Source organism: Meleagris gallopavo, chromosome 8 (genome assembly GCF_905368555.1).
Source record: "Meleagris gallopavo chromosome 8, MGAL_WU_HG_1.1, whole genome shotgun sequence".
NCBI classification, from domain to species: Eukaryota; Metazoa; Chordata; class Aves; order Galliformes; family Phasianidae; genus Meleagris; species Meleagris gallopavo.
The window spans coordinates 17682265-17708437 of record NC_139411.1 but is presented as its reverse complement, the minus strand read 5'-3'; the positions used below and the strand labels follow the sequence as shown (position 1 = coordinate 17708437).

The window sequence follows — 26173 nt, the reverse complement described above, 5'->3', positions numbered from 1 at the left end:
TACAAGTCCATAGAAGGTAAGTCAGCCTGAGCTATCAAACAAAAATGTCTGAATGTAGTCATTAACTTCCTATATATCTCGTATTGCTAAGAATCAAAAAGTATCAATTTTACTTTTGATGAAATATAGTGGTTCTTGTGCCTTCTTTCTCTTCAGTAGCAGACTGTTGTCCTCCTCGGCTAACAAGTGCCATGGAGAGCTCAAAGTGGTTGTGCTGTTGTGTTGTGGTGGCTACTGTCTGTAGCATCTGGTCTGACCAGTACCTCCTGCTGCACTGCCAGTTGCTCAGTGAGGTTGCTCCTGTGTAAGATTTGTGCTTCATGTCTGAAAGCTGACAGGTTTAAAACACCGATGATTCTCACTGTGTGTCCTCCAGTGTATGATTAATGGGACAAACATGTTCCTGTGGTGTTTCTCAGCTTGCAGGCAAGTATTTTAATTTCTCTGTGTTATTTCTTTGATGAGTGTTATGGGAATCTTTGATTACTGAAGGGGAAGGGTGCTCTGCTCCTTAAAAGTTTCAATTTTAACCATTTAAGAGCTGAGAACAAAGAATGCATCCTCTGTTTCTTTTCCCATTTCCTTGCCAGTTGCTCCTCTTTTCTTCTCCATCATCAGGTAATCAGCCTTACAATTTCCCCTTGTTAACTTCTGAGTTGCAGCTCAAGGAAGTGAACATTAAGTCCTTGACCTCTGCCAGAACTGTTCCTGAAAAGTTGGCAGATTTACTGTAATGTTTTATCTATTTTATGAATTGGAGCTAAATGCTATCCCCTCCCCAAGTATAGATGATCGAGTTCAGATGTGACTAGAGCTTAGACCATGACCTTATACTTGAGTGGTGAAGGTGTACATTATGTTTTATATTAGCTGAGAATTTTAGTTGGATAGTGGAAGCTAAAGGTAAACATGGAAATTAACTGATAGTTTTCATCATTGGTTGAGTTGGAAGAAGCAACAATATGATGCCGTTTACCTCCCAGTAGGTTTTACAATTGTAGGTTACAGGCTAACAAAAGTATTCATGAGGACGTTTTATTTGAATAACCTGCCCATGCAGTCAGTGTTGATCCTGTCTAAATCTCAGTGACCAATTGTTCTTAGGAAATCAGTCTCTCAGGTTTGAAATACGGAAAGTCTTGAGGGTATAACTTGCTAATTTTTCTGAATGGATAAAAGGGTCTGTTATTACAAATTTCAGAGGTGAATCTAGATCACTGGCCCTGCCATGTTCCAGAATGATCAGAAGTCTGGGCGATTCATTTCATTCTTCACCAGAAACCGGTGCGAGGTTGCAGCCTCCGTGATCCTTGCATTTGGACCCACAGCTGGAGTTCTAATCCTTTTCTGGTGGCAGTGATTAAACTGTCACAAGTATTTTGTACTTACCAGCATTCAGAATTTCTGTAAAACTTCTGTAGAGTGGGGAAACCAACATGCAGCAGCACATTTGGAAGGGAAGGTCTACCAGTCAGATGCATTCTACATACAGCTTCATACAGGTCTATGGAAGTGATCTGTTAAATGTAGGCAGGTGTGTGCAGGAGTCGGTAAATAAAAAGCTCTGTAAATGATGTTCTTATGCTCTGGGAGAAAGAAGTTTCTTGGGGCACATTTTCGGAAATCACTGCTTGCGAAGGGGCACATTTTGTTGCTCTTAATATTTTGTTCTCCAAATCCTTCTTGCCTTTGTTTAGAGAGAAATAGACCTATAAACAAGAGGGGTTTGGCTGTACATTGAGAATGTTGTGGTTGAGTGATGTTTAGATCTGTTTATCATCTTTTCTCTGTGAGCAAACAGTTACAATCTCAGTTTAGTCCATAAACTGGGCAGAGTCCACTGCAGGGGTAATTTACAGTGCTGCTCAATGAGTTCCTTTCCTGAGATATTTTAAAGGGATGGGAGAACACCATGCACAGGTTAGGCTGAGTTTGCTGTGAGATGAGGATGAGCACTGCTGTTTGCTCACCTTTCAACCCAGGGTTGACTGGCTTATCAGTCAGTAAGCAAAAGCCTATTTATTTTTTAGAGATTTCATTTTATCAGTCAAGGTTGAGACCCCAGCCCAGAGCAGGGGAGTCATTTTGTTCATGGGCAGACCTTCTCAAAGTGTTTGGAGAGGGGAAAAAACTAGAACAAAAGTTTACTGTACAAGGGATGTACTATTGGAGGTTTTTCTGCTGTCTTGAGTCCTGTGACTGATCACTTGTAACTGATTCACTGCCAGCTTTCAGCAGGTACAGGGAGATGCTCAGTGCCCATCTTTGCTTGGGCTAACGAATGAATTTGTATAAGGCTCTACTAACCTGAAAATTAAGGAACTTCAGCTCTAACTTGGATAATTCATCCTTTTTTGTATAAATGGGCAAAATAATTTCCTACATCTGAGTTCCCTCAGACAGGTCCACTTGAGTATATCTGTATACTAGCTAACACTATGTGTAAGCCAATGTTTAAAAATAAGCCATGCCCTATAGGCACTTGCTAGAGCTGTACAAGCCAGCAATTGTTCACAATCAGAGATGGGAAGGAATTTTCTCTGAGTTCATGCAGGTTCACCATTGCTGTCTGTTGCAACCATATTCAAGACTGAATTTGACCCGAGTTAGATGCCAACCCCAAGATATGCCTGGATTTTCAGAGGTTGTCTGAGCTGTAGTGAACTTCCCAGCCAGTCTGATGGCTTGTAGAGACATGTAGAGCCAGGATCATAGAATCGCCAGTGATTCACTACCCTTAGTGAAAAAAAACCATTTTCCTTATATCCAGTCTAAATTTCCCCTCTTTTAGTTTGAAACCATTTCCCCTTGTCCTATCATGACAGGCCCTGCTAAGTGTCTGTCCCCTTCTTTCTTACAGCCTCCTTTTAGATATTTCTGAAAAGCTGATCAGGTCTCCCTGGAGCCTTCTCTTCTCCAGACTGAACAGCCCCAGCTCTCTCAGCCTGTCCTCTTAGGAGTGGTGTTCCATCCTTGGGTCATTTCTGTGGCCCTTCTCTGGACACACTCCAACAGGTCTGTTTCTATCCTTTGCTGAGGACTCCACATCTGGATGAAGTACTCCAGGTGAGGCCTCACCAGCGCAGAGCAGAAGGGCAGGATCACCTCCCTAGCCCTGCTGTCCACACTTCTTTTGATGCAGCTCAGGATATGGTTGGCTTTCTGGGCCGTGGGGGCACAATTGCTGGCTCATGTCTGGTTTGCCATCTACCAGTTTTCCCAGGTCCTTTTCTGGACTATCCTTTCATCCCCCTCCATGAGATCCTCAGATGGCACTTACAGTTTTGATGGCAATTTGATAATTGCTGTTGTTGCAGTGTTGGGTATAATTCTGCAGCTCCAGCAATCCAGTGAGTATGTGAGAATTTTGGGTTTCATTTTTAAGAAACATAACAAGGAAAGCAAGATCCAAGTGCAACACAAAAGTTCAAAACATGGAAGGCAAAATATAAATACATATATATTTATCTGTGTATATGTTATATATATTTTATTCTGGTCTCATTGTATTCTGTAGTTTAAGTCATGATTTTTGACAGAAGGCTTTGAAAGGGATTGAGAATTTTTTCATATGAGGTAAGAAGGTGATAATTGTGGAATGGTAGCCACACAGCACAGTGTCAACTTCTTACAGGGCACCTCTAGCTGCAGTGACCATCCACAGGGAACAATAACGAAGCAGCTGCTGTTTCCTGCTTCAGTTGTGATGCTTACATGAGCAAGCATGTATGCGTCTTGCCTTTTTCTCTCACCAGAGCAGTAGTTGCTCTTTCTTTAGAGAACAGTTTACATTGTTTTTGCCATCTCTCACACCTCAGGGTACTCCTACAAGACATGCTAATGTCTAACTGTGCTTTGAGTCATGCTGTGTCCTTGGCTGCAGAGAACCTGTGAATTTCATATGTTGACTATACTTTATTTACAGTGGTATCCATGTTAAACTTACTTTCTATTTCATTGGATGTCTCCTTGTTCTTGTAATTTAAGAGATGGAAAACAGAAATGGGGAAGGGAATGGAAGAATGAAGGTCTGCATTTGCTGTCTCCTGAGCTCTCATTCCAAATGTTGAGTTCCAGGCTCTGTAATGTTATTAGCAGATGTGACATGTTTTGAGGCATCATTCCAGGGAATATTGCCAGAAATCCTGATGGTGTCTCAGCCGTTCGAAAGACTTTCCATAGCCTGCAGCCTCAGTGTTCTCCACAAGGGAAGAGAGAACAATAAAAGGGTGAAGAGTACCCAAGATCTCATTTCTGCCTTTTATTCAAGGATTTCCATCACTTACCAAATGTCCTTTACTGGACTTCAAGAATTGTCTAGTGCTTTGTCTGGGGCTCTAGTATCTATGTTTGAAATGCATTTCTATTTACGGCAAACCTCGAATACCTAAGGATTGCCATACTATTATGCTATTCAAGAACTGGAGCTTTTGATCTTGGTGTTGCCTTTACCTAAAGTGAGAGCTTTTGATCAAATCAGAGGATGTAGAGACAGAGTCCGATATCAAGTTTCCTAAGCTGTGGGATGACATTGCCCCAGTGATTGAAATCAACCACTGGGTCAGTGCCTTTTCTAACATGTATTTAAGCTGAGCCACAGTGTAGTTAAGCACGTGGCGAGCCAGGAAGCTGAAATGAGTTGTGATCTCTAGAGTGGCCACAGATGTGATATTTTAATTATTGAAGCAGATGAGCATCTGCAAACAAGGATTTTAATCTTTTTATATTTTTTATGCCAGAGTGAGATGCATAAATTTCTCCAGACGATTGGTGCAAAGGTTCTGAGGAGTGACAGCTGCCTATCTGCAGTCATGTGTGTGCATTTTGTAGAGGGGACGAAGGGCTGACCTCAGTGTAATTGTATGGATCACGGTGCGGCTGGTTGCTCTTGACTACTGGCCATTTACCCTGAGTGCAGGAGCTGAGTGTGTGAATGTTTCCCTGCAGGTAAGTCCTGGGTGCTGGCTGACATGTAGAGAGCTTTTAGTTTCTTCCCCTACTGGTTATCCTATCCAGCCATGCTATTTGTTGTCAACAGGCAGATTCTCTATAAAGGGCTAAAGCAGGGGCTGTACGCACACAAAAACAAAACACCCCACAAAAAACTGCACCAGGTCAAAGTCTGTGGCTTGTCCTATGCTATGTCAAACTTTCCAGCGAGTTCGAGAGCTAGGGGATATTGCCAGAGAGGGTGCTGAAGTGGGCATAAGTGCTAAACATTAGGTTTGTCCTTCTGGTACTTCGGGAGCAGCTCAAAGGCCAGAGCAGGGCACTGAGCTGCCTGTAGCACAGCTAACGCCGCCTGTATCAGGAAGGGATCCAGAGCGTGGCATGCAGACAGCGACTGTTGCTCAGCTTTTTTTCAGCTATCTAGAATAGATCTGACAAGCAATTAGACCATGAATATATTACAGAGCCGATGGGGGATGCCTTTGTTAAAACTTGTGACCCATACTTAGGTGCTGTTTACATTGGCAGCAGCTTCGAGGGTGGGCAAGACCCTACCTGCCTGTCTTTCTGCTCGCTCCTTCCCCTTGCCGAGCGAGCTGGGGAGCTCTGCATCTCATTGGATATTTCAAATGCTTTCTGCACAAGTCATAATTAATGCTGAGTTGTGGAGCTAAGACCAGATGTGCTGCTGCGATTATCTCCCAGGGCAGATCGGCTGCTCTCCACTCTGGAGCGCTGGGTGAATGGAAAGCTGCCAGTGCTGGGGCTCAGAATGTGTCTGATGCCTGAAGTCAGGACTTTCTTTCTCTGCCGCTCCTGCTGTCTGACACTGCCTGGTTTCTGCTTGAAGCTCAGTGCCTGTCATGTAGCGGAGTGCTGCACAAGAACGAGAGGTATGAAATGATTTTGTAGAGTTTAGATTTGTTACGGTTTTCTTTTCCTGATATTTGATAAGCAGATATTTGAGCTTAGACTCAGACGGAGGCTGAATATCTCAGTAAAGCAGCTGTCCTTACAAAGAGAAAGGAGTGGGAAGGACCCAAGCTGTGGCCAGAAATACTACTGGGTGCCAAGCTAGTATTTGAGTTCACGGGGAAATAGTTGTGCTTATTTTTACATGGAATGGTTAAATGAATATACATGGATGAGAGTGACTGTGTCCCAATATGTGGAGGCTGATCTTTGTGGGGAATGAGGTTAGAAGATGCTGAGTTCTGCCACAGACTCGTTTGTGTGACCTTGGGCAAGATTTTTAGTCACATTTATGTTGCTTCCTGATTAGCTGTTGTTTCCTTTTCTTTCCTCTGCTTTGCCTGCTTTGTCTGCCTGAACGGTTAATAGTTAGGAGCTATCTTTTGGGGGCTGCTCCCAGTGCCTGGCATGGAGCTCTGCTTTCAGTCGTGCTGCAGTAATTCATGCTGCATACACTTGGGTGGGCCAGGGGAGGGCAGGAAGAGCTACAGGTTTGTGTGCTTTTTGTTGGGAAAGCCTATGCACTTCTGAATGTCTGCCCATGGTTTTTTCACAGTGTTTTCGTGTGTGAGAGGGGACAGATAAATGGGAGCCTAAACATGAGTGTGGGAAGGTAAAAGCAGAAGCTTACCTGTGCAGGTGAGCACGTACACAATCTTTATATCCACAAACCACTGTCTGTGAGGCACCACATGCGTGCGCGGGTGTGCAGGCTATATAGCAGCATCCAGGTGTGTGCCTAATTATCTTCCTGTACATCTTTTAGCATGTGTGTACTAACCTGTACCTACAGCTGATGTAGGTGTGTCTGGACTTTTCCCTCTTTAAGCACGTATAGAGTCCTCAGTCCTACCTGCAAAGAAAATCCATTCGAGCACTGACTTTATTATCACTTTCTTCAGTTTATTTTGGTTGAAATCAGAGCTCTGCTGAGGAAAAATGAAGCAGGGAGAATATATTTTCCTGCCCACAGCATGTCCAGACAGCATAGTTGAATGTATAGGCTTTGTGTGCCTGGAGCTGGTGGGTGAGCTATTCAGGCCAGGACAGAAAGACTGTCTGTGTCTTAGCACATCATTCCTGGCTTGCTTTTTCCACAAAGAGCCACCTAAATTTTAAAGAACAGAGACAGCTTGTTGGAGTAGAGGAAAGAAATTCTGTAGCCCATTTTTTCTTTAGTATCTCTTGAATCTTTCTGAAATTCAGGATGTGGTCCCAAACATGCTGCTTTTTTTTTCTTTCTTTTTTTTTTTTTTTTCTTTTTCCTGCTTTCAAACCAAACAAAAGGGCCCAGCTATAGATAAGGATACAACAAGGAAGGTTAACCCTTGGGTTGCCAATAGCTTTTGGCTTTATTTCTAGCCTATCCCTATCCCTGTCTGGGAGTGTGACCGGATGGCACTGGCTCTCTTTCTTCTGAATGAAGAGAGACTTTAATGTCTTCCAGCAGGCTCATCAGATGGAGTGAAGAACTGCCAAGTTCCATCCGAGCTGTAGCCCCAGTTATTAAAACCAGGCCTGTGCCTTGAGGAGCCAGCAGATGAGACTGCGTGCAATTGGTTCCACGTTAGTTTTTCCTTGCAAAGCAGGGCAGCCCCTGTCCAGAGCAGCAATGCTGTCTTATCTGCTGGTTTCAGGCATATTTAACTAAGTCTTACAAGCCTTTCTGAGACCAAGCTGAAGTGAGAGCTAACAGGACACCATCTCCTCAGTCTGCACTTTTTAGCCCTAGGAAACCGAAGTAGGTGAATGTGCCACGTGCCATGCTAGTATGGTTGTGAGAATCCTAATGATAATTTTCTCAAGGGGAGATTTGTTAAGGCCCCCCAGCAGATGCCTGGAAGAAAGATTTCTGCAAGCCCCGGACTGTCAGCAGCTCCAACTTGCTTTTGGAAGCCCCATTCCAGCCCCGATCCAAAGAAAGCTCGCTCCTTCTCTGAACCCTAACCATAATTGCTCTTCTAAGCCATGGACAAGCTCTGCAGCCATGGCACAGATAAGTGATTTCTTCTAAGCCTGGCATCCCTCTTTGCTTTTGGCTGCCTCTTTTCAGTCCTATTCTAACTCCAGTTCTATGCTTTTTCTCTCTCTAAACCCTAACCATAATACTCTTCCTATCAAGAGATATCGCCTGGGAGCAATCTTTCTCTGCACAGTGACTGAGGGGTCCTTGTCTGTGATTTAGTAAAATAAACAAATAAATATAAGTAGCGTCAGGACAGAGAGAAAGTACAGGGCTGCAGTGTAGCAGGCTGCAAAAGAGAAGTTGGAATTAGCAACAAACTCGACTTGGGAGAAATACTTCATCTGGGCAATGCCTGGGGGACTTTTTCTAGCAATTCCCTGAAAAAGTATGGGATGAGGGAAAGAGAAAATATAGGTTTGCAATCAGAGTTGGACTGAAATGGGTCTACCAAACCAAGGTGGGAGGCAACCAAAAGAGCTGGGCTGGAAGAAGTCTAATCCTGGCGGTGGCTTGAGGGTCTTTTCTCATCACCTCAGCTAAAATTGACTGAACTGTGAGGTCATGTCACTGACCGCAGGCCAGACAAGGCTAGGAGAAAGCAGGAAAAGCTTCATGCTGCAAATGGAGATCACACATGCAGTAGTTCTGTGCATATGCTTGCATATGAGTGTCTGATGTGACCTCTGTCTTTGCTCTGGATCAGTCTAGAACACCAGAACATGGGGTTTTTGGAAAACCACTAACTGCATTCTATACCTGGGGGAGTGCAGAGCATTTGCCTATTTCCCAGTCTTTCTCTAGACACAGTCTTTAGAAGGAAGCAAGGCTGTCAGTCAGCTAGGAGGAGGAGATTTGGGAAAGCAAGGCTGCTGTTCTTTAATTGACATGCCATCTACATTGCCTGACCTCCCTGCAGCTGTGTGTCCTGCATCTAAAAGAGTGAATTTCTTGTATCATTTTGAGAAAATAAATGGGTTTGGTGGGAAGAAGCCTGGCTCAGAGATTGATGTTTTGGTGATTTTGTAATTTTTTTAAATTTTTTTTATTTTTTTATTTTTTGGTAGATATACAAGTTGGGGTCTGGGCTGAACTTGCTGTAACTAAAGCTGAAAGACCTTTTGACTGAAGGCAGCCTGTATCCCAGGATCAAATACACAGTTCAGAGGAAGGGGGAAAAATGTTCACCAGCAGAATAGCACAAAGGAGGTTAGAGAGGTGGTGTGCTCCTGCTCAGATTTCATACAGGAGGGCTCTGCACTGTACCTTGCAGCTCCTTTTGAATGGATTATTCTGTATGCAGTGATACGCATTGTTGAGAATGACAGAGGCCAAGATGAGCAAGCCTTGGAGACTTTACTTTCTCAGCTATGATATGGATATTACTGGATCCAGATATTACAGGATAAACTAGGTTGAGAATGTTGTTCTTCCTTGGGTAATCGGTATCTGTAAGTCCTAGAAACCCTTTGATAGTGGTGAGCACCAAGTACAAGCAGTTCTGCTGTGCTGCTTTGCTTTACTCTGTCATGGCAACATGGATTACTTGATGAGATTACAAAGCAACCAGTGCAAAATGAGGAAGAGATTCATTCTCCTAGAATATAACTTCAGGAACATCTCTGTGAAAACTCATGAACAGATTAAAAACCAGTAAAACCTTTACTTTGAAAGAAAAACAATATTTACAGTGACAAAGATAAGTCGCTCCCACACTTCAGGGCATGCTCTCCTGCCAGGGTAAGGAGATAATTTCCTTCAAGATTCTCCATGGCCCTCCAGCTCTGATTATGCAGTGCAGTTGTGCAGGCTGGAGTGTAAGAAAGGTTTCTGTATTCTGACATGTAACAGTTTCTTAGGGTATGGAAAATGGGCTTCAGGATCCTTTTTGCATGTTTCATTCAGGGAGTTAACACTAATATCAGTGCTAGATTTTATTTCACCAAGGATTCAGAAGGGTTGCACTGAATTCAGAATGAAGGTAAAATTTGATATGAGATGTCCCTTGGAGGATAGTGAATGGCAGCAAGGAAACTTCTGCTGTGAGCCAGCCTGCCCCGAGTATAGCACTAAAATAGAAATGGGAAATAAGTTCATTAGTAGGAAGGAAAGGAGAGCCCTAAAAATGACCAAAATGACCAAAAGAAAGTGGTATATTCACACGCATGCATCATTAAACACTACTTGGCTGCTGTTTGTGGACAGAGTAACTTTGATATTGGATTCTGATGTTTTTTTTCCAGATCTATATGACTGAGTGCTAAGTGCATGATCTAAAGCTCCTTGTTGATATCAGTGTAAATTTACCGGTTGCTTTGAGCAATGTTTGAGTAGAATTTCCTTTCTGAAGCTGAGTAAATCTTGGAATTCTCACACTTTCTAAATACCTAATCTCCAGAATGAGATTAATTTGTTTGCTGTCTTCCTTGACTCCTCCGTACCTTGTAGGGTGCTAGAAGTGGGATTTCAGAGCATGGCTCACAGGCTGTCCTTTTAGATGGAGTTATTTCCTAGTGGCAGTGATTGAACTTCTGGATCTCACAGCCTGAGTCTCTTCTGTGTTGTCAAAAAGATGTGACCCCAGTAGTGGCATTCGGCAGCTGGCATTGTCCAGGAACTCCAGTTTCATCAAAGAGTGAGCCAGTGCTTTCATACTTGCTGGTACAAGTCTGCAGTAGGTCTGACCTAATAACTACCTATGGCCAGCCTGCTTTTAGAGTATCTAATGCTGCTTATACTTCCAAAGTGCAGGAAGTAAGACTTTTTAATAGGAAAAGCGATGATTTTGTGCATACCTGTGTTTTATTTTTCTAATTTTCACTTGTTAATTTTAATTAAAGGAAAATAAATAGAAACCCAGAGCTTATCGTAGGTGGAGAGTGAGAGCAGTTTCACTCAAATAAGCCACTTTTGATGTGGACAACTATAATCTGTCATGCTGGCAATCTCCTTGCAGGGGTGTGCTAACTGTTAGGCTGGGCAACTGCAAACTACTAAGCAATAACTGTGTGAGTGGTGGGTACATGTAAAAAAAGCACTGTATCCCATGCCTCTGTTTTGGCATTCTTAAGACTGAAGATGCAATGGAAATGTAATTACTTAATTCAGGTTCAGCACAGCTGTAGATAACTATAAGCATAATCTCAACTCTACTTTCCTTGTGTATATTGAGGTATATACCATCTTAGGGCAAAGGGTAGTTTAAAGCACTCTTAAGCAGAAAAAAAACAATCACACTTGGCATGTAATTGTACTTGTTTATAAAACCCTTTTATTCTTCAGAGTCCGTTAAAAACTGGACCTTTGTGCAGGTTCATCCAGTCCATACGAAATAATTTCCCTCATTATTCACCCTGAGCAATAGCTCATGAAGAGTTGTAGCTAACATTGTAGCTAACACCCGAATGTCTCCCTTGTTCTCTTTTGCAGGCATCTTTGGACAGCGATTGGAGGACACTGTGCAGTACGAGAGGAAGTATGGCCAGCGGTTAGCCCCACTGCTGGTGGAACAGTGTGTGGATTTTATTCGGGAGCGAGGACTTACAGAGGAGGGACTCTTTCGGATGCCTGGCCAAGCCAACCTTGTCAAAGATTTGCAGGATTCTTTTGACTGTGGAGAGAAGCCACTCTTTGACAGGTGAGTTGACATCAGCAAATTCAGATTGTTTTACTTGTGGCATGTAAAGTCTGGCAGGAGCAGCCTGATGGTGGCTATCTTAGTTACACGTTCTCTTCATTCAGAGAGTTGCTGGGCCTTTCTCCTGCTGATTTTGATTGTTGAGCCTACATTTGGTTCAGTGCTTGAGCAGGGAGAGAAATTGAGCTGAGCGTAAGCACATCTTGAAAGCCATTGCTAGATGTAGGTACAGCCTACTCAGCAGCTGGGGGATCCCACCATAAAAATACATAGGGCAGTAGTATCTTACTTCTTTCAGATGTTACATTTCCCTCTTGCTCTGTAGTGAATCTGTCCAGGGGAAAAATCTCAACTCTTATCCTTTCTTTGTCACCAGGTTTCAGAATAGTCACCAAGATTTTACACATCTTTCCCTGGCTGTTTTATGTGTAATGTATGGAGTTGATCAGCATGTCATAGCCAAGTATTTTCTGATCACAGAATTCTAGGCCAAAATGAATTCTTTTTTGGTCAAGAATTTCAGCGTCTGAGGAGGAACATTTATTTCAAAGTTGAATATATTGTAGGGACACCTGTGTTCTGTTTTGATTTTTCAGTAAAACTGAAGTCAGATGTTTCCAAAAGAAAAATGACCATTTCCCATTTTAATTCCCTCTGTAAATATGTTGATGCAATCACTCCTTGTGTGGTATAGAAAAACAGTAGCTGCCTTTTGGTCTCACTGTCCATGCCAGTGTCAGGGACCAGTGAGAGCCAGTTATTCTGCAAGGGAAGGTGACTCAGGAGCCAAGAGCATTAACAAGCATCCAGAGCCCACTCCCGTCATACCTGAGCCAGGTACTCAAGGCAGATGCAGAGAGAGCACTGAGGCTCAGGCACAGTCTCATGATCAGCAGGCAAGTCCATATTGATGAAGTCCAAGGTCAGGCTGGAAGGTAGAGCTTGATGATCCGTGAGGTCCCTTCTAACTCAAGCCATTCTATGAGACTATGAATTTCATCCTTGAGTCAGTGTCTTGGTCCGGTTAACAGGGTGTGTGGCCAGTCAGTTATGGCTGAGAGGCTGTTGGCTGCCACAGAAAGAGCTCTAAGTTCAGCCAGGGAATAGGACATCTCTCAGCCGCACTATCTCTACCTTGAGCCCAGTCAAATAATCAGGAGGGTGGATGCTCTCAGGCCCTTGCAGCCATATCCTGTCTATCCTCTGTAACTGCCATTTCTTTCCCTCTCTCATGTGCACACATGCTACCCAGAATGATGGTTAGCATTGTGCTGACCTGAAGAGCCCTTTGAGAATTTTGCCTTGACCCTGGAAGAGTACTGGAACTTCAGCGGTGCTTGGATCCAAGGGCATTGCATAAATTGGGACATTGCATAGATCTATTATACGTCCAAGAGTGGGATCAGATCTGAGATCTTTACTTGGAGACCAGGGTCCATTTCTTGCCAAAACTCCCTAGGACAGATTTCCCAGGTGGCACTGGCAGTTTTTGGTATGTCAGCATATTAACTCAGAGAATCACTTTCCTGTGGATCTGCAGCCAATCTTGACATTGCCAGTGCTGTACCAATCTACTGCTGCAGGAAGTAGTACTGCTCTCCTGCATGATAGCATTGGGTTTGCACTCATCCTGGGAAGAATATCCTTCGAGTTTATTGTGAACATTCTTCTAATTCTTCCCTCCCCTCTACTTCCCAGGCCACCCATCCTTCTTTCTTTGATTTTTAACCACAGTCTGTATTTGCTCCCTAAATGGAAGCGTTGAGATATTTTCATGAAAAAAAAATAGCTGAAACCCTCAAACTGTCTCACTTCATCTTTTCTTAAAATCTTTTTTTTTTTTTTAACTAAACGTCTGGATGCTGTGGTTCAGAGTTAGAATTGTCTAAATTCATGTGGAAGTGAACAGAGTTGTTTTCTGTAAATGTGATATCCATATCCTTGAACTCAACATTGCTTGATCTTCCAAATGCTAAAGCCTACCTGCCCCATGATAGATCTCCAATGATTGATAATTAAAATATATTTACTTTTAAAAGGCTTGGGTTTTCAGTTTGAATTTTAAATGCATGTGTAGGTATTTAATGAAAAGCCAGGTGTTGCAGTTGGAAGCACCTATTGCAGTCTACTCCTATCACATATCCGTGTCACTGACATTTTAGCTGAATTTCATCTGGCCATGCTGGTGCAACAGTAAACTCCAACCAGGGGACCTGAAGTTGTAACATGTGGGCTCTGCTGCTGAGTGATAATCATATCCACCATTCATGTCTGAAACTCATACAAAAAGAATTAAGGTTAATTGACATCATTAGCAAAATATTTGTAATCAACTGAAGAAAACTCTGATATTCTCAGATGTGATAGTTATTGAATAGAAATAGCAAAATTAGTAGGAAGTGGTCAAATATTGGTACTTATTAAACTACCAGCAGCTCATTCTGGTAGTTTTTCCAGTTTTCAAAAAAAAATAATTCTGAAGTTTTCCAGTTATGTTTCTAATATCAGTCAGTATGCATGCCTGTGTATTTTTCTCCTTTCCCAACAGTTTGGAAATTATTGGCAAGCTTCAGTAAAATAACAAGGGGTTGGAGGTTCCTTAAGAGAATTGAATCCAATGCTCTTATCAGAACAGAATAAAAATAGAAGTGCAAGTCCTTGTGTATTTTGTTCTTGCACTGGCCTCTTGCAGCTGCAAAATATTTTGTAGAGTTCATTACACTTCAAAACACTGTTTAAAAACATCCTGAAGAGAAGAGATTCAGCTTTTAAAGAAGTGAGAATTTGAGGCTGTGTTGTTTACTGGTGTGTTTTTCTCAGAATTCTCTAAAGAGTGTCAGGGCAGTGGTGGCAAGTGGAGAGCTGGTGACACAAACTGTTGAGATTTCTAGTATTTGCAAAGATAAACAGAGCTGTACAGTAGGAAACTTGGAATGAGGCACTGTCACAAAACAGAAATTGGATAGGTAATGTAAAGGGAAGAACAGGTGCATCTTCATCATGGCATTTGGTACCTCAAGCCCTAGTTTGAAAGTAAAGGATAGAGAAGAAGGAAAAGAAGCTCCTGCAGTGGAAGACTATCAGGCAGAAGGATTCAGTTAGGGGATCAGAGATTGTTTGATTGCATGAGAGTACAGAGATTTGTTGTCAGAACTGTGTGATCACTGTGTTCTGCATTGCACGCCTTCCTGACCACACTGAGGAACCACAGCACCACCCTACCTTGAGCAGGATGGAGCATCCCTTCACTGCTCACGTTGCTTGAGATGCATTCTTATTTTGACGGAGGGGAGATTTTCCTGGTCCCCAGGTAGACCGTAATGCTTCATACAGACGTGTAGCAGAATTATTCCACTTTGTGTACATACCTTGTCCCTAAGAGGGACTTTGATCCACCCTGCCTGAAGGCATCAGGCTTTAGGGCAGTGTGGGTGTCTAAATTTCCTTCCTTCTTCTGTATTGCAGCAACACGGATGTTCACACTGTGGCGTCCCTCCTGAAGCTTTACCTCCGAGAGCTGCCAGAGCCTGTCATCCCCTTTGCCAAATACGAAGACTTTCTTTCTTGTGGACAGCTACTCTCAAAAGATGAGGGAGAGGTCAGTGGTTATTCTAATCTGCCTCCTTTTACCTTGAGGGTTGTTTCCAAGACCCAGTACAATACAGCTTCCATCTCATCACTTTTCAGTCCTAATTTAAAATCAGTGAAGTTCCTGGGAACCTTCTCCTGAATCTTCCTGAAACTATGAACTGGCATAAGTATCACAGGCTCCTGCTTGAAGCAGGAGCTATTTTGAAGTCAGTCTTGTAGCCTAGTGCTTCTCTCATCTGAACAGTGGTGTTCTATAGCATTATCAGTAAGAGGTGCAAGGTGTGAGATCTGGGTTCCTTTTCCAGCTTTGCTGTTGACTCATTAGCAGGTTTTCTGAAGTCACTCTCCTTTCTGTGTTTTCAATGTCATATATGGAAACAGCATATTCTGCCTTCCAGAGTTGTTGAATGAGATGTTGATTGGCATAATGGTCTTTGTATTTTTTGGAGGATAGACACTATAAAAGAACACAGTACAATACTATCCTAAATTGGGGGAAGTAAAGCTATGAATACTTTTCCAGTACCTTCAGTTCTTCCATTTGGTTTCCTCAGAGAAACCTCAAGTCTGTGGCAATCGTGGAAATTTTGATTCAGCTCTCGCAAGAATAATTTACAATGTGATTGATTGATCTGTTCTATCCATATTGCTCCCTGTGTGGCGATGTCTGAGCTCTTTGCTGACTGCAAGGGCACGTTGAATCTGGTCTAATGTGGGTGGAACTGTGCTGCCTTCTAAAGTGAGGTTTAGATTGTAAGCCTTATTACTTATGTCAGCTAAAGAAGCGAAGGCCTGAGGGCTTGTAAGTTGCAGACACATTTCTGTCCTTTTCTGCGTGTGGCCTCAAGGGTATTCTTACATCTCTGTCTCTAGTGGGGACTGTAACAGCTGTTCTTTGCTGAGAGCCCGGTTCACCTTTAGTTGAAGTGGCTTTGGGAAAGTTGAGTCCTTGATGATGCCCATAAGAAGATGCTTGTTTGCATGCATCAAATGCAGCATATCTGATAATATATAAGGGGGTTTTAAGGGCAGAAGGCAAGTTTGGTACCATCTGTACACACACAATCCATTCTCTAGCCATCTCTGAGGAAGCAATTATCTGTAGTATTTGTGCATGACACAGTATAACACTGCACACTGATAAGCATTTGTGTCCTGGACACAGCTGCATCAGTGTGTCAATGCACTAGCGTTGTCTCTTAAATGGTGCATGTATGTGACTACTGGCTCCAAAACTTGCTCGTATATTAAGAGCCAATGCAGTCATAGCTGGAGGGTGCTATGTTACAGACAGCAGAAAGGCTGATCTCGTGAGAAACAGCAGCATTCCTAAGGCAGTGGAGCTGGTTTCATTTTGGTCATACAGAGTGCAGACTGGGAAGTTTTGAATCCATTAAGCACTATTGCACAAGAGTAAAGGCAGTGCCAAGTTGGGCAAACATAATTGTATAGCATTGCTCAGCTTATTAATGATGTAGTTTTGTATTTTGCCTGATTTTGCCTACACAGGTTGCAGCAGTTTGGGAAGCAGCATCTGTGTTAGTTTTGTGGGAGCAAGGCCAGGTTGAAATGAGTTGTAGTGAAAGCATTGTTCTCTTTGGATTAGAAAGGAGATGAGGAGGACCAGATAGCTGAAATGAAAACTTAGAAAATATAGTACTGCTGATAGCACAATGTTGTCTCATTAAAATCACAGCAGTAAACAACCATTCCTTTGGTCAGGAAAATCTGGAACCTCAACAAGGGCTGTTTACTTTTTTTTTTTTTGAAAGGTGGAGTGCACGCACCAAGGGTGGAGAGGCTGTACGTGCGCAGTAGCACGTGGAACAGAGTCATACCCGCCTGTAGGGCTTGCCTTGCCTCCCACATGGAAAGTCCCACTGCTGAAAAATGTGGTTTCATTGAAATTCAGAAAATTTCAAAGTCAAATGTTTCATTTTGAAAATAATAATAATAATTAAATATATATATACACATATACATATACATATATATATATATATATACACACACCTTGAAACAAAATTCAAACCATTGTTTGAAGGAATGTTTTGTTCTAATTTTTCATACGGAAGTTTTGAATGAGACATTTAGACTCAATTATGATTTTCTTTAGTTGTAACCTCCCCAAATAAAACCAGAATTACTTAAAGCAAAATAGCAATTCAGATAAAAGAGTTGGCACTTCATACTGCTACACTGTGAACATAGATAGGAACTCTCATGACCTTAGCTTGGCCTAATCTCCATTTGTATCAAAAAAAATACCCCAGCATCCATTTTTCTTTCGTTGCTGTTCATGTTCATTCATCACCCAACTAAACTTTGGTGCTGGAATGCAAACAGAAACTTAATTAAGCCTTTGAGCTGTGCTGAGGCCTCCAGGTATCTCAGCAGCACTGCAGCATTAAAAGAAGATTGGATTCTGATCCCAGTTGGTTGTGAGGAAGAGATTTACGAAGGAATGAAAGATCTTCAAATCTTGAAAAACTCATTTGAGTCTGAGCTGATGTGGCAGTATTTTAGCCTTCCCTGATGACTGTACTCTAGAGATGCCCTCAGTAGTTCAGTGGACTAAGCCAGTAGCTTTGGGATTTTAGAAAGAACTGAATTTGGGTGAACATTTGAAGTGCTGCCAGTTTTCTAGCCAGTCTAGTCCAGAACTAGCCCTGTTAGTGCTGATCTCTTACACACATTGCAAAACCCTTGGTTATAGGAACCCTCCTTGGAAAAGCATGTATTTGTGGTAAATAAGGCAGCATTTTTTAAGGAGTTAAGAGTTACTATTGCAGAGTACCATCATGGTGAATGGCAGCACAGTGCCTCTACTGTTTGCTTGGCTGCAGCCATACACCACGACCTGTACTGTGTTAGCTGGTAACACTGCAGCAGTTTCTAGCTCGCATTTTCCTTGTTGCTTTACCGTGGTTTCACCAACTCAGCTTCCTGGCATTTGTTGGTCAGGTTGGTGGGCAGAAATATGGAAGCTTTCTTTCTTTCTTTTTCTTTTTCTTCTTTTTTTCAAACCTGATAAGTATTTGTACCAGAATGAATCTAAAAGATCCTCTCATTGTAATCCCACATTTGTGATTCCTTGTGACAGAGCATGGATGATAAAAATCTACAACCTTTTTTTCCTTCAGATAGGGCTTGTACCTTTAGATCATACTTCCAGCTGCCTGCATGTTCTGTTACAAAGCACCTCTTTGCATCCAGTGAAGCTGTAACATTTTAATTCAGAGCACTTGAAACACAGTGCCAAATGTCATTCTGATTTCTGTATTTGAAATAAATTGGGTTACAGAGCAAAACTCAAGAGGTTTGTTAGCTCAACTGTATCTAGTTCAAACAGCTCACTTGAAAGCTGGATGACCTGAAAAACTGACTTAAACCTTCACATCAATAGAAGTTTTCCTTGATTCAAATGTCTTCAGAAGTTCAAGAAAGATGTTTGAGATTTTCAAGAGACCGCTCTTTTATTGGAGTCTCCATTGTTGTCACTGTTAACTGGAGTAATTTTTACCTGGAGGAATTAAAAAAGACTTACTGCTTTTAAGAGTTCTTTTTTAAAGTTCAGTTTTTTATTAGTTGGACTCTTTCTGTTTGCTGGCAAATTCAGAAGAAATAATTGTTTACTTTCAGGACATTAAGGATGGAGGCAGGAATGCAGACTGCTTTCTGGATCTTTCAGACCTATCTGGAGCAGAGGAATCATGAGGATCTTGCAAGAGGCTGCCCAACAGAATCCCCTCCCTGACATTCATTACAAAATGGAGGAAAGCTGGAAATGAATGTCCAAATGCAGTTATCTGGCTTGGAACCAGCTATTTCTGAAACTTCTCTAGCAGTCCTCCCTTGTTAGTTAACAGCTATTACTCTTCACAGACGTGTTTGGATATCTATCTTCACACAGGGATGGTAGTCTCAAAAAATGAGCAAACCTTCAGAGTAACTGCAGCATTGAAAGGAATGAGTAAATGATGGTGGGACTGCAGCAGGACAATAGCCTTCTGAGTCAGAGATTTTCATATGATGATTTAAGTAGCTTCAGGGTTTTAAGTCATTTGTCAGGCAGATTTCTCATCTTACATATTAATGTAAAGGCAGAAAGTTTATGAGGAAGTACGTCACAGCTCAGAATGACTGCAAATGGAAGTAATTAAAAAGGAGGTATCTGAACTGAAATGTTGTCAGCTTCTTAAAGAAAAATTCTTCTCTGCTCAGTTTGGCATTACTGCACCTTGTTTATGGTACGTTCAGTGCCTCTGAAGTTTTGAATAGGCAGGGTGCTGGAAAGGCATATTTGCTGGTCCACTTATACCAGTATATCCGTGAGCAGACTGAAGACCAGCAGGCTTCCCTAGATAAAGGTTTTTACATTAAACCATTACAGCTGACAAGAGGATTTGCACCGATTTAGAACACTGAATCAAGTTCTGGATGTGGGGGTTTCAGTACTTCAGTCCGTGATTTGACTTCAGGAATTCTGCAGCCATTTTCTCTTGGACAAAAGCTTTTCTTGATGCTTGGGGAATAAGCATTGCTGACTTGGTGGTTTGCAGAGGGGGTGGTTTTCCTTTTGTTGTAGATGGACAGCCCAGCTATTTTTGGTTTATTTTCTTTCTCTGTCTTTTAGAATTTTTAAGGAAAAAATATTTTTGTTTGTTTGTTTTTGTTTGTTTGTTTGTTTTTTGGGTCTGGGGAAAGATCCCAGTAATGATGCTCCTCTGGGTGGGCACCTCTGCTTGCTGGACCAACAGCACTCCCATAAAGAGCTGTTTTCTCACTCTATCCCGTGTCAATATATGGTGTGTAGTGGATCTCTCTTACTGGGACCAGTGTTTCTACTTGAGAAGCAAGGAACAATGAAGGATGATGCTGTCTGCAAAACCTCCTTGTGCTATCATTTGTTGATTCACAGGTTTGACTCTGGAAAGAGCATTTTATAGCACTGAAAGAGAGTCATGCCTGCTTTGCATCATTTATATTAATAGTTCTCCTTTCTTGTTTTTCTTGTCCCTCAGGGTACTCAGGAACTGGTTAAACAGGTGAAGAATTTGCCCCAAGCTAACTACAATCTCCTGAAGTACATATGCAAGTAAGTGAAATTAATTAACACTTGGAAAAGTCACTACATTTTGTGAGATTCAATCGTATATACAAATAATTTACTCTGAAAGTTTGAATGTTCAGTTCACTTACACATAACTTACTGCTCCTATAAAGTACGTGTAGGTGGATGTGCAGCCAGGCAAATTGCTGTCATCCACAGCCTTGATAGCGAGCATCAATGATGCTGTTATGTTGTACTGTTTGTTTCAGAAGCATTTAAAGACCAATAAAGAAAGGTAGTAGTTCCAGGCACTGCACAGCAGGAGGATTTGTAACTCAAGCTGAGTAGCAGATAGAGTTATGATAGAGGCCAGTCTGGCCTCAGCACTGATTTGGAAGTGGGGTTGGGAGTGGCTTGGAGTGCCAGGGATTCTGTGGCCTTTTCTCCTGTTGTCTCTCTGCTGATTGTGCCAGTTCCAAGTGGGAAGGAATCGTCTGGGAGCTGGAACAGAATGTTTGCCTTAATACAATGTAATTCACTTTGTCATACTGTGATCTCTGTGGTAAAGTCCTTTGCACATTTGCAACAAGCAGTAGACACAAATGCTGACTGACATGAAGCCCATGCCTTACTCAGGAGATGACAATCCTTCCCAAAGATACAGATGGACAGCATTTTTGAATTGTACTTTTGAATGCTTTGAAAAATGTATTGTGCATCACTATGTATTTCTATAGTTTGGTGTCTGAGAATTGCAAGACATAAAGGGAGAATAATATGGAAGAGAATACAATCATATACGTTTCTAAGTGAAGAATTGAAGAAAGTAAAGTAGATTTTTGTTCTGACTTAGAGAAGAAAACAGTTCTCGGGTCTCAGCACAACGAAAGCCTCGTAAACAATAGGGGTGCCTAGAAAAGTCAGACTGCAAGTAGAAGCATTCAGAAGTTTGCCAACTGAGAAGTACAGTGCGATGAGGAAATGTTTTGACTGCTAAAACTGCTCAAATCACCCCAGAATGAACAGCAATTCATTAAAAACAGAGTACAGGCAGAGTGAGACTGTTCAACTCTGAGGTCTCTGAGACCTATTTCCTGCTCCTCTGGGTTTTCATGTCATGTTGTCCTTTTTGTATCGAGGCCAATTACAAGCTATTTCAGTGTTTCTTACAGCCTACTATAGATCCTACTGAGGCTATTCCAAAATGCAAAACATATAACATTTAGAAGCATTCTGTTGATTTCCAGCATATGCATACAGATAGCCAGTCTGTCTGCATTTCTTCATGTGCTATCTTTGGCTCACATAAAGTCTTTTTCATGTGTTGATGTCTGCCCAGCTGATGCATTCGCAAGAAGCTCTTTATCTGTGTTTTGTCAGATTCAAGAAATAAAGCTCTTCCCACGGGCTGCTTAGTTCTAGGATACGAAGATCAGTGAAATGTCTTTTTTTTTTTACCTCTATCTGTAAGTGAAAACTGGCAGAAACCACTCCATGTAAATGGAAATTTCCCAGAAAATCTGTGTTTGCATAGTCAGAAGTACCTTTGGCAGAAGATATTCTGTCCTCTCTTGTTCATACAAGGGATGTGGGATTGAGTTTGAATATCTAAGCTGCAGTTAGTCTGTAGGAGCATTTTGGATCCCGGCTATATATACACAGGGCAAAACTTTCTGCCCAGCATGCCTACAGTCTGAGAAGTGACTGACTTATTTCTCTCCTTCTATGATTTTTCTGGGGGGGCTTTTCAAGGTTCCTTGATGAAGTTCAGGCTCACTCCAGCGTTAACAAGATGAGTGTTCAGAACCTAGCTACAGTATTTGGACCAAATATATTACGACCCAAAATGGAAGATCCAGTGACCATGATGGAAGGTAGGTACTCCTCTTGTGAGATAACACAGCATTTATATTTTGGAGCTGCAGGAACATGATGAAAAGCACTGCATGTTGTATCACTGACTGCAACAAGTCAAACAATCCATTTCATCAGTGCCTGTGAGTGGATGTACCAGTCTGGCCACTGTTATCCCACTTGCCACTGGTCTGGGAGGCTCTCTTTTCTACAACATGGAGATGCCTCTGCCCTTCTATGCCCTTTCAGCTGTTGAGAAAGTTTTTCACACCTACTGTTAAAATGAAAGGTCAAAAGTTCTTCAGTTCCATGTTCAAGTATCGAATACTGCTGTTTAGCATTGGTGCATTTGGGTGCATTTTGGCAGCTTCCTGCAAAGGGCATTCAAACCACAATGAAAGAGGTACTGCAGTTCTTACTGTGCTACAGAGGTTATACCTATGTGTCTTAGACGTGTTGTCTTGCAAGCAGACTGTGTGTGGGTCAGAACTTCACAGAATTTAGTAATAAGTCAAAGATCACTGTTAATTTTGGAAGTTTGTACATTTAAAAAAAAATTACTTCAGTCATATATCAGATGTTTGCATGTATATATTCCCTGAGTTGAAAAAAGAAAACAAAACAATAAAGCAACCCAAACCTGAAGTAGAAGTAATGTTACTAGGCCCTAACTAATTATGGAGCTGCTTTGGGTACATTTGCTGTTAAGTGTGTTCTTTAGAGATGACAACTTTTATCTGCAAGGGTTGGGATAAAGTAGAAAACCAGACTATTCTACTCAAGTTTTACTGTATTTCCTTGTTCATTGTATCCCATTTGTGCTGGACTGCAGGAAAAGAGAAGAACTCCAGAGAAAGAGGAAGCCAAATGATGGAAAGGCATAGACTGTTTTAAAAAATTTTGAAAGAATGAAAAAAATAGATCTGTGACCGAAAAAAGCTCTTACACTCAGTAGTTACTTCTGTACTCCTTGAAAATGGGTCTTTGCTTTAGGAAATAAGTAAAAATGCCTCAAGTGAGACTGAGAAAAGGTGAAACAGAGTAACTAACAATGAACCTCAGTGCACTTAGGACTTGCTTGGAGGCATGAATGCTTCTTTCTCCTGAAGCATATGTAAAAATCTGAAAATTATACATCTCCATGTGAGTCAGCAAGTGCAGAAAGAGATGCTGGGTTATTCAGCAGTATAAAGGTGGGGACAGCTGAACTCCTCACAGAAGTTAAATACAAGTTGTAGGTGAGGTTAATGTACCTCTTGCTATCAGGCCAAGACTCATGATTATATTCAAGTCCTTATCGTAGAACCCTGGGTATTAGTCTTATTCTCTATTTCAGATGATAAGTAAACCTAGCATTAATTACATATTTGCTCTTTTTAAGGCTTTTCTCTTTTGTAGAAAATACTTTGTATTAGCTTTGATAAGTGGTATTCCTTTGGACTCTAATGGTCTACTGAACCCTACTGAAAAACAGTAACAACTCATTCTGTGGACTTACATAGTTCTCAGTACATTTCCTGCACTCGCTGTATACTTTCTACATCTTTGTTTAAATGTTGTGAGAAGCTCCTCTTTTAATCAAGTTGGTCACCTTGTGAATCTGCTAGCTGCTGTCTACAGCTGTGATTCTTTAGGGGAAACTTTGTTCCAGTAGAGTAGCTCCTATGGCATCTTATATTTCACTTTACAACGTTCACTGGTACCTATGTTCCTGTAACACCTGTTTTTTGTTTTGCTCTCCTATTGTAAAGAACATACACATGGTTGCTTTAGGCTGTGATCTATGTTGTGTTCTACCTTAAAATTTAATGTTTTCCTTTGGGTCTTTCTTAATGATTGGAAACAAACCTGTCAGTCAGAAGCTCTTGTTGCTTTCACTTTGTATCTGAGAAGCTGCGTTTATCTGGGACTCTTCAGCATATATTTGAAATCTCATTTCCACCATGGACTGTATTTCAATATGTTTCCTAATGAGTACTGTTTCATTTCAAAATGCTGAACATTTTACTAGAATTGTAAGCAAAGAGCATTCTACAAATAGATTGATGGTACAAAAAGTATCTCTTTCCCCTTGTGTGCAGCCGCATCTGTCATACAGATGTCATACTCTTGGCAAGTTTCTCTGTAGAGTTCAGCAGAAGGCCTAGGCTGAAACTTCTGGTGCTTTTGTAGCTCTGGGCCTGCTAAGACTGTCAATTTTGGCGTACTGTAGATACTCAAGTCAGTGGAAGCCTGCTAGTTTTGGGAGCTGGACAGAAAGATGGTCCATGCTAGCTGACACATTGGTGTACTGAGGATCCAGCATGTGTCTCTGTACGGAGCTGTGCTGTCCTGTAGAGCTGAGCTTGCTAAAGTGAAGTTGATGCTGGCTCTGAGTCCCATACCAGTGTGGTACAGACATGCCCTGTTGTTCAGGTGTCCTCCTCCTCTGTCATCCTCAAAAGTGTCCTTAAGCAGGCTAATTTATTAATCGTTACTACTGACCATTTGTGCTATGCTAGTCAGCTGCATTAAGCAGGCAGACATGCCTATGTCATTCCTATTTTTCATCTCCAGCAGTGGGAGCAATTCCTACCTCTTGCATTCCTGTGTAGAGAGGCCCAGAGAGGTTTGTACTGTCCAACTGCAGGGCATGGTGCCCACATACCTGCCCCACAGGGAGCTCACATGGCACCTCACAGACAGGGAGCACCAGGTCTTCCACGGTCTCATGGAATCCTTGCCTTTGTTTTCTCCCACAGGCACCTCACTGGTTCAGCACCTGATGACGGTGCTGATAAGTGAACAGGGGAGAATCTTTGCTGTCCCTCAGGCAGATGTGCCAGGGAGCCAACTGGAAATCAGACCCATGCGTCCACGCAACACTGTGGAGTGGATTTCTGAGGAGGATGGAGAGGATAGCAGGTCAGAAAGCAATGTTCCCAGCCCTGCTGATCTGCCTTCTGACAATGCTGTGGCACTGGAAGCCATGTCTGGACCTGTATTGAAAAACACCCCTCCAGAGCACAGCAGCAAGTTGGCTCAGCCTGCCACCAGCCCCAGCAAAAGAGTGCAGACACTGCCCCCGTGGAAATACTCCTTCCGCCAGCAGGGAGCACGGTCTGTGAGCCCAAAGCTGGGCAGCTCATCTCTAGATATCCCCAACCTCTCCTCCAGTGGAAACTGGCTGATGAATGGACTGTACTCTCTCCGAGGCCACCGCCGGACAGCCTCTGGGGAACGAGTTAAAGACTCTTGTTCTTCTCAAAGACTTTCTACTTATGATAATGTCCCTTCATCCAGCCTCTCCCTCAGCACACACAGTATGGGCAGCACCACGTGGTCTACATCATCGTGTGAGATCTCCGTGGTGGACTCGGTCAGCAGCTGCCCAGCCTGTCGGGCCAGCGACTCCTCGGTTTTAAGCTCTCTCCAAACCGAGTGGATGACTCAGGGCTCACTGTCTCAGAGTGAGGTCAAGACTGCAGATCTGGAGAACAGCATCGACAGGTTAGAAGCCTGCAGCAGCAGCAGTGAGCACAGCAACCTAGCTCCAGCTTCCAGAGACTCTGTCAGATGCTCTAGGGCCTTACAGAGCTTGGTGGTAGAGCTAAAGACAGAACTGAGCAAACAGAGGACTGAGTACGAGACCAGTATCAAAAGGTAATGTCACATGCATGGTGGAGAAAAGGAAGTCTTCTGTGATCATCACCTCTGTCTGAACATGGGTGGGGGCTACCAAGCTATCTGGTTCTGGGACCTGTAGTTTGGGAAGATTGTAAATTTGGATCTGGTCTTTCCTCAGTGCTCTGTGAGTCCAGCTTTTCTCTTTGACAGAAGATAAGATGAAAAATGGGATTTCTATTACACAGGAAATTCCAGTACTGCTCAGTTGATTTTCAGTGGAAATTGGAACAGCACAGGTTATTACCAGAGTCTGTTTTTTGTCAGTGTTCTGGTAGAAACAGTGAGGCAAGGATCTGCCTTGTGGGGACAGAATGGAATGTAGGGTGGTCTGTGCAGGTGCTGAGAATTGTGTCAAATCAGTCTGAAATTGAAGGCTGTTTGCTGCTTTTCCCAAGGGAAACTTTCCTTAGAAAAATGGTTGTGACTATTCTTTGCTGGTTTTATTGTTGTTGTTGAGATTGCATCTCAGTTATAACATTTTCAGTAA

The 26173-nt window shown here is 42.3% G+C and overlaps 1 protein-coding gene across 6 annotated transcripts in view; it reads left to right on the top strand.

Moving 5' to 3' along the window:
- ARHGAP22 (Rho GTPase activating protein 22) overlaps positions 1-26173 on the top strand; it is a 123223-nt gene that overhangs the window by 86442 nt on the left and 10608 nt on the right. For 5 of the 6 annotated variants that reach the window (XR_014884902.1, XM_019617624.3, XM_010714469.4 and 2 more), the window contains 5 exons: positions 11315-11522; positions 14988-15120; positions 20138-20211; positions 21919-22040; positions 24762-25662. Coding sequence is in view for 5 of the 6 variants with exons in the window: in XM_019617624.3 (XP_019473169.1) it covers positions 11315-11522; positions 14988-15120; positions 20138-20211; positions 21919-22040; positions 24762-25662 (1438 nt within the window). In the remaining variant the exon portion in view is untranslated. Of the gene's footprint in view, positions 1-5529; positions 5844-11314; positions 11523-14987; positions 15121-20137; positions 20212-21918; positions 22041-24761; positions 25663-26173 lie in introns of those variants that run through there. The other variant, XM_085230176.1, reaches the window with a different exon arrangement.